This window comes from Malania oleifera, chromosome 11 (genome assembly GCF_029873635.1).
Source record: "Malania oleifera isolate guangnan ecotype guangnan chromosome 11, ASM2987363v1, whole genome shotgun sequence".
NCBI lineage: Eukaryota > Viridiplantae > Streptophyta > Magnoliopsida > Santalales > Ximeniaceae > Malania > Malania oleifera.
In genome coordinates this window covers 2,886,323-2,895,325 of record NC_080427.1, presented here as the reverse complement: position 1 = coordinate 2,895,325, position 9,003 = coordinate 2,886,323, and the positions used below count along the sequence as shown (strand labels likewise).

Below are 9,003 nucleotides of genomic sequence, written 5' to 3'. Positions count from 1 at the left end.
GCTCGTCAAAAGATCCTAAGCATCTAGTCTATCCTAATCAAAGTTAGAATCAGAACGGGTCGAGCAAGGCGAGGCGGCTACTGCTTTTACGACGTCTCTATCCCATGCCATTCATTCTAGAATAAGGTGCAAGATAGGGGTAAAAGGGGAGGGTGGTGGTTTGCGTGGACTAAGGATACGGAGTGGCACTAGCTGGTCAAATGTGTCTGCCGGAGGCCCTGTGGCAGCATCCAGTGGCATGGTCGTCCTAATCATATGGAATAGCACCGACTGATCGGGCATGTCGTCTATAAGCCCTGGGGAAACATTCGAGGACTGCTCTCTAATGGGTAGTAAAACGTGCTAGGGGCAATTGCACATCCTCAAAAGTCACCCTTGGTGCTCTCATCTCCTTCGAAATCCATTCTTGCTCACTCAAGGCCGCTCGACCCCTGGAAGAAGACTCTTCCCTTGGTGGGTCCTGGACCCTCTACTGCTTGGTGGCACATTGTGGCGAGAGGCCGTGCTTTAAGGCAGCTCGAGGCTCCATTCGTAGAGGCATTGGCGAGGAAAGAAGAAACCCTAAGTGTGTAGGGAATGATTGAGGTAATATTTATTTTTTAAGATATTGAATATTACCAAAATGACTCAAACCATTTTTAATTTGTATAAAATAATAATTATTTAAAAAAAAAACCGTTGTTAGCTAAAATAAATAATCACTTCCATGTAATGCTCAATCTTAATAGTCATATTAAATGCAAAAAAAAAAAAAGTTCAAAATATTATCGAAAGCCTCCATTTTGAGTTTCGTAGATCATAGATCCATTTACCAAATTAAAGCATAATAGAAAATCTCACAAAAATTCACACACACACACACACACACACACACACAGTCACACACCCACGCAGACACACACTCACACACACACATTTGAACACACGCACATGTACAGGCACACACACACAGACACACACAGACACACATTCACACATGTTGAACCCTCATGATTTGGAGACACACACACACACACACACACACACACACACACTCACAAACGCTGAACCCTCATGATTTGTAGAAGACCAAGACGAAGAAGAAGAAGTAGAACCTGAGGAGCTTCAGCTAGATGTCCCATCCGGGTCTGGCAATCAATGATGACAATGGCGGTGGGAAGACCTCAGGTGAGTGGTTACAACAGCGGCGGCAAGAAGTGGTCCCACAAAAAGTGGTGGTAGTGGCGGAAACAACGACGGGATGTGCAGGGAAAGGAATTCGGGAGGAGGGAAAAGGAGGGAGGGAGGGGAAAAAGAGTGATGGAGGGAAATGAGGGGTCATTAGCGCGGGCATAGAGTAATTACAGGGTTAGAGTATTAGTGATGGTTTTAAAACTGTCACTATTACCTTAAATCCGTCACTAATATGTAAGTAATTTTTTTTATATTTGTTAAATAAAAGTAATATTAGTGATGATTTTTCTAAACCTTCACTAAAAACATACTATTAGTGACGATTTTTCTAAACCGTCACTAATAACAGACTATTACAATTACTAAATTCAATGCGTACTATATATAATATAATATTAAATAATTTTTAAGGGGATGCTTAAAAGTTATAACTTGGCACATTTATTTAGCATTAATTAATTTAGATTAAATTTGTTGTTTGAGGAAGAAAAGAAAAAAAAAAAACAAGGAAATTAATGTCAGGTACGTGTATATATAGGTGGCATGTAGCACGACAGATTGACACGCATGGATCATTTTATGTACTTTCTTCAATATATGTTTTGTATGTAGGAGCTACAATTCGTTGCTCCCATTTGCAGTGTCCCCATATGTGCACTAGAGCAAGACTTGCTTGATCTTATATATACGCTCGAAAAGGTTTAAATTATACTATAATATTATATACTCATAATATAATATATATATACACATGTACAATATATATATCACACCTTCCTTGGTATGTACACGATCATTCCAAAAGGTATAGACTTGAAAATATTGAAATTTAGAGAATCTTATCAACCAATATTCACTATCAATGACAACTCTTCCATTGTTTTTGGTCCATTATATGTTAAAAACAATCCCTGTCCATGGCTAGATATATTGTTCTTTCATTTAGATTTGAAAGATCGAGGTTGCTTCTATTAGGAAAAGTGATAAAAGATCTTCAGGACCTGATTCATCGATGAAGCTAAAAATGAGTAATACTTCTGTGAAACCTTTGCACAATACTACAAAGTCTATCTCAAAGAAACTAGAAAAATCTAACTTTTGCAGATCATGATGCATGAAAGTATGACTTCCTTGGGGGGAAAGCTATATAATATGATGTGTAATAGCTTTGGTCCCATTAACCCTAGGATCGACAGGCTCTTCTAGCTCGTTGTCTCATATGCTTCAACTTATCTAGACTTTTATTTGGTTTAAATTGATAATTACAAGATGTTAAAGCTTTACCTAGCTCCCCTACTACTCACCGAGTATGTATTTGCTTGCCTTGCTTGCCAGCATCTTTGGTCTTTGGGCGCTGCTTTGGAAAGTAGAATGATTTTAGGGGATAACACTCGCCCACATAGATTTTTGAATCTGTTTGGATACCTGACCACATCCTAGTTTGAATCACGTAGCACCTATCTCTTAAATTGCTTATTCAAAATGTATATGATTTTAGGTAGCATTGGTTTTGTTTGTTTTCATCCTGACCACTACTTAGGTGACCTAGAACAGTAAACATGGGGCTGGCATATTTGTTTGGCATGACGAGCTGAGGTACGTGATTTCTTGGTGTTGACCTTATAGGTCACACCCAGTTTTGATTATGACAAATACTCATTGTGTCTAATGAGTGTTTGAGGTTTTGTGTAGGAACTAAGATTGTTAAGATCAAGATGGGCACAAAGCAAGTAAAGTCTAAAGATCGATTATCGATCTTAATTGTAATATAATTCATTTGTGAAAATTGGTCTGTAATAGTAAGTAGGGCTCTAGTTTGTAATAAACTCACACACATCACATGTATGATTTATTACATAAGCTCAAACAAACCGTTAATGTGAAATGACCTTAGAAAGACCTTAGGGCGGTCGACCGACATCGAACTTTTTTGGTGTCTTAATTTTGGACCTCAAGTGACCCTAGGACACACAAAATTGCACATATGTTTATTAGACACTTGAATAGGGTTCGTATGTTTCAAGATTGGACCGAAATGCACACTTTGTGCACTTTTGGTCGATTGACCAAGGCAGTTCATTTTGCCCTGGTCGACCGAAACAGGCTTGGGTCAACAGTTGACCAAGACCCTAGTCGACCGAACCAGGTAGTTCAAAAAGCCCTGATCGACCGAAACCCCCTCGGTCAACATTTTGACCATCTAGTCAATCGTGCCACTTTTGTACTCCAACTATATGGTCAACCGAGGGTCCTCGGGAAAATTCCCAATGGTTTGGTCGACTGAACCAGCCAGTTCAAAATGGCCTGGTTGATCGAACCTTGGAGAAATGGGAAATCACCCACTTTCGGTCGATTGAGCCCTTAGTTCAAAATCCTCCTAGTTGACCGAACCATGTGAGTCAAGTTCGGTCGACCGGACCTCTTGGGTTGCCCTGCATTTTTACCATGGTTAACTTATTTTTATCAGGGTTAAAATATTTAAAACATCATTAATCTTTTCTAATATTCCCGACTATATCCCTAACGGTCATATTTTAGGGGTTTTCTATTTATACCCCTTCATTTGGGAAGATTCACAACTTAATTAGCTAGCCAACTTGATTAAAAATTCTCTCTCAAGTTCAAATATCCATAATACTCAGATCTAAGCCCCATTCACTCATACTTACCTGCTACTATTGTTTAAACCCTCTGTAAGTTGATTGAGTGTTTGTTTCCATAAGGTTTGCTCTCCCATTTGTATTTGATTGATTCAATTTTCTTGAGAGCTAAACCTAAGTATTCTTAGGGGGCTTCATTTATAAGCCTACCCTAAGAAGACTTGCTTAAACTTCTGAGAGTTGCATTTGTGTTGTAAATATCTTAGGAAGCTTGTATTTGTCTTTGGATTGCAAAATCATTTTCAAAACATACTCAAATATCTTGTGTGATTTATATTGATATATTTGTGAAAAGATATTTGTGTTTGTGATGGTGATCTTTGTTGCAATATTCATTCACTCATATATTATTTGCTGAATACATAGATTACACATCTTTTGCAAACCAAGCATATTCATTATTCGATATTTACATGTTTGAGACATCCTACTGATTGAAATACTTGAGACTTGGCATTTTGTGTGAACTTACTGGCTGAACATCTTGTGATACAAAGAATGATTGATTGACACTCTCACGTATGGATTACACTGATAGAAAACACCTTTGAGAGTTGAACTGTCTAGACCACACCGAGCTTACATATTATATCATATTGTGGTGTATGTAATTACGCGTAACTGGGTACACATCTGCTTTACAAGAAAGCATAATCACTGTACGATTTGATTGTAATACACATTTGTTGTATTTTCAGGCATAGGCCTGAAGAGGGAGACTAGCCCTGGAATAGTCCCGGATTGACTTAGACCCGGTTAGGAAAACTAGGTGCGCCATCCTGTTAAGGCGTGTAGGTTGAGGTCAACCCCGCTAATTGACCTGGTCAAGGTTGAGGTTAGCCTTGTGCTAATTGACCTGGTTGTAATTGGTGTCGCTCCACCCTTAAGTGAGTTATTAGTGGAATCCTCGGGCTTGCGAGTTAGAGGCGGGGACGTAGGCACAGTTGGCCAAACCCCGATAACATATCGTGTGTTGTGTATATTGTGGCATTTTATATTTATTGTACGTGTATGTTATTATGTAAATGATGCGTTTGATTTAAATTTTCGCATATTATATTCATCAATGTATTTGGAACTGAATAGAAAGACCCTAGGTTGTTATATTTTGTTGACATCTAGTTTAACCTAGGCAAGAAATTTAAAATTCCAATTCATCCCCCCTCTTGGGAATACACCAATTCTAACACTTGGCCATCTCTGTCTCTATAGGAAGGCCTTATCTTTAATTTAGGTTTTAATGATCTGCAAGCTAAACTATTTGTTTTAATTATTAGTGAAGATTCGAAAAACTGTTACTTATATGATCTGTAACTGTTCATTTGTTTTTATTTTATTTTATTTTCATCCAGTACTATATATTTATATATGCTAAGAACAATCTCAGTCCATATATGGCCAGACATATAGATCGATCTTTCCGTTCAGACAGATTTGAAAGAGCTAGCTAAGTTCCTTCTATTAAGAAAAGTGAGAAAAGATTGACTTCAGGACCTGATTCATTGAAGAAGTTAAAAATGAGTAATGCTTCTGTGAAGCCTTAATTTGCACAATATATACTACAAAGTCTATCTAAAAAAGTTGAAAAAATCTTCCGTAGATGATGAAAGTGGAACTTCCCTAAGGGAAAAGGTATATAATATGATGTGTAACGACTCTGGTCTCATTAAACAGGAAAGAATATTAGTGATGTTTTAAAAAATTCGTCGCAAATTATAGACTATTAGTGACGGTTTATAAAAACGGTCACTAATCAAAGACTACTAGAGACAGTATCAATAAATCGTCACTAATAATGCATAATAGTGATGGTTATCAAACCGTCACTAATAAGTGCCTTTTAGTGACGCTTTAATCACATGACAAATACTCCAAAAAATGTTGCTAATATTTTTTCAGGTTAGTTTCTACGTGAAAAATGGTTTCCCCCGATGGTTCGATGAGAAAGTTTGGGTTTTAGTGACGAACGTATTAGTGATGGTTACTATTTCGTCACTAATACTACGTTATTAGTGACAGTTTTACAAACCGTGACTAATACTTACACTAGTAGCAATGATTTTTAAAAATCGTCACTAAAAAACCACTTTTAGTGATGAAATTAAAACCGTCACTAATAATTTTGTCATGAAAAACTAGTTTTTTGTAGTGCTAGATGCTGTGTATAAGATCCTCAAGTACCTCAAGGCTTCTTTGGGCAAATGACTCTTCTTCAAAAAATGTGAAAGTAAGGAAGTAGAAATTTTCACAGATACGGATTGGGCAGGATCAACGGAAGAGAGAAGGTTTACCATCGGGTATTGCACCTTTGTATGGGAAAATTTGGTAACTCGGAGGAGCAAAAAATAGAATGTAGTGGCTTGAAGCAGTGTTGGAGCTGAATTCAGGGCAGTTGCACAAGGGATATGTGAAGGATTGTGGTGACGGAAACTCTTGGAAGAATTACAAATTCAGGTGCAATTCCCTATCAAACTCTATTGTGACAACAAAACGGCCATCAATATTTCTCTCAATCCAATTCAACATGACAGGACTAAGCATGTAGAAGTGGACCGACATTTTATCAAAGAGAAGGTTGAAGAAGAAACCATATGTCTGACTTTTGTACCTACCAAGGAACAAATTGCAGACATCTTTACTAAAAGGCTAGCCCACTAGAGCTTTGATGATTTTATTTGCAAGTTGGATATGATCAATATTTATGATCCAACTTGAGGGGGAGTGTAGAAATCCCGAGTATCTTCGAATATCTTGGAGCAATTTCGGAAAGTATATATTGTATATTATTGAGAAAGATTTGTCTAGGAGATTATTTCCATATTTAAATCTTCCGATTGTATTATAAATTTTGTAAATTGGTCTGTACAAAATTATTCAAGAAATATAGAAATTTAATTCCTTTTTTAGCACTCTAGCTCATTTATGTAAGAGTCCTGCTATTTTTCATGAGCCGTAATGACACAGGCTCAAGTGGGAATGATGACTTTTAGCAATTCTAATTCTGCAAATATTCAAGGGACAGTCGTACATTTGTATATTTTTAACTAAAAAATAAATATTTTCTTAAAAAACTCCAGTAAAAGATGAACGACACAAGGTACAACAATTAATATAGAAACATTAAACGGTAAACTGTGTGCTTGGAAGTAAGAACGACACTACTAGCAAATATCTAGTCACCTCAATTTTTGTGACCGTTGGGCGTTCACAGATAAACCCCTCTTATTTCTAGTGTGTTTTTGCCAACAATACCTAACTTTTGCTATCAATAGAGCTTATACATATTTCAAAAAAACTAAAAGTCAGCCCATCTCTTAGGGGCGAGCCCCTGGGCCAAGCCCCATGCCTTTTTATTTGGTTTGTGGAGGACTTCAAAATTAATACCAAAAGAAAAGCTTTAAAACATTTGATCAACGCCACAATAATTTCTTTGACTAAACAATACTCCTACTTGCAATTTTCTTCACCAACCTATGGATGTTACCTTTGCTTATTCCTTTAGTTTGAATAATTACTGGTGCTGAATTTTGGATGGTTTGAAGATTGAACATCCGAGCATATGTATATAATTCAAGATTGAATTCTTCCCTTGGCTTCCTTTATCTTCTTAACGCTGTTCAAGATGGAGCTTTAGAGTAAGGTGTCTATGTTTAGCATGCTTTGTTGCTGTTGTTTGATATGATTAAGCTCTATTCCCGAGTTTGTGATTCTAATCGATATGCCGGCAGGTTATGATTAATTACGTGTGATGCGGATGGAATAGTTATAGATCGAGTTGAATTTTATCAGTGGGCTTCGTTGAAGTTTTCATATGGCTCATTAAATTTCTCAGATTTACAGGTCAGAAGCAGGTGGCCGCAATTGAAACCCATCCTCCAGAATTTTTATTGAAAAGAGGAAAAAAAGGGGTATATCTGGTAGTTAGGTTGATGCGGTTGGTGACGGTTAGTTTCCGTTGATCAGTGTTTCAAGTCAGTTCTGTGCTAGGGCAAATAGATCAAAAGAAGGGTACTATTGTCCACAGGAATTTACTGTCACATTTATTCTCGCGCAGCACAGAAGCAGCTATAGGAAAATTTTTATATACCCCACATACACACACATAATATATATATGCACTTAAATGTGCAAGCACTGCAAAGCCTTCAAACAGTACTGTACAGAGCTAAAACCGATATTCTCTCGCATTCGAGCGCATTACATTGCTTGTAAGCTTCCAATGGTAGCGAGATTTTATCTATTATCAGCGATATATACATACGCATATATATATATATATATATAGCATTGATGATATTTCAAGCATTCTGCATGTCCTTAGCATATACGCATGCTAGAGGGATAGTTCATTAATTCCACAGGTTGTGATCACCTCCATCGGGAGCAGTATCGTCCCCGGCTACATCCAGGCGAGGAGGGCTGAGAAGCATACCCTCGGCCATGTTCACCAGAACATTAGGCATATCAAAAATCAAATCCTCGTCAACATATTCATCATTGGCTATTGGATTTTTAGTCCCTTCGGTTTTTCCAATCTCCCCAACACTCAAAGCATCCACTGCTGCCCCGACCGCAGCAGCGGCAGTGGCGGCAGCCGCTTGTATATCACGAGGAGACGTGGAGGCAGGGACAGGTAAGGAAGAAGCAGTGTTTGGGAAGTTCAGTTCCGCCTCTTGACCCTTTAGGGCAAGCGCAGCCACATCGTAGGCAACCGCTGCCATTTCAGGGGTCGGGAATGTGCCGAGCCATATTCGGGTGGGCTTTTTCGGCTCCCGAATTTCAGAAACCCACTTGCCGCTCTTGCGCCTGACCCCGCGGAAATTGGAGTGATGCGGGGAAGCTGGAGGGGAGGCGGTCGCAATGCCGCCAGAACTGCTGCTGCCGCCGGTGGTGGTGGTGGTGGTGGTGGTGGTAGATTTTGTATTTGGGTTGGATTGAGAATAATGCATGGTTGTGTTGGATGGTGAACGAGTACTGCGTAATTGGAGATAAGCCGGGGCGGGCAGTGGAGTTGAAGGTGATGAACGGAATCGGAGGCATTTATGGGGATTGGGTTTTGGAGATTAATTGAATCGGGTGGGAGGGAGAGGGCAGAGATGGATCGATTCTGGGTGCAGAAGTGCAAACCAGTTGGCATTGAACTGCGCTCTGCGAGGGTTGGGGTGTAAAC

At 38.7% G+C, this 9,003-nt stretch overlaps 1 protein-coding gene across 1 annotated transcript; it reads right to left on the bottom strand.

Annotated features, from left to right (window-relative positions):
* Positions 1-8,182: 8,182 nt before the first annotated feature.
* Positions 8,183-8,782, bottom strand: LOC131168249 (ethylene-responsive transcription factor ERF024). Its single transcript, XM_058127552.1, has one exon. It carries the CDS (start codon positions 8,780-8,782, stop codon positions 8,183-8,185), a length of 600 nt encoding a protein of 199 aa, XP_057983535.1.
* Positions 8,783-9,003: the final 221 nt, after the last annotated feature.

Bases quoted from the DNA above. Each gene is read 5' to 3' on its own strand.
- LOC131168249 (XM_058127552.1), bottom strand. From the start codon at position 8,782: ATGCATTATTCTCAATCCAACCCAAATACAAAATCTACCACCACCACC.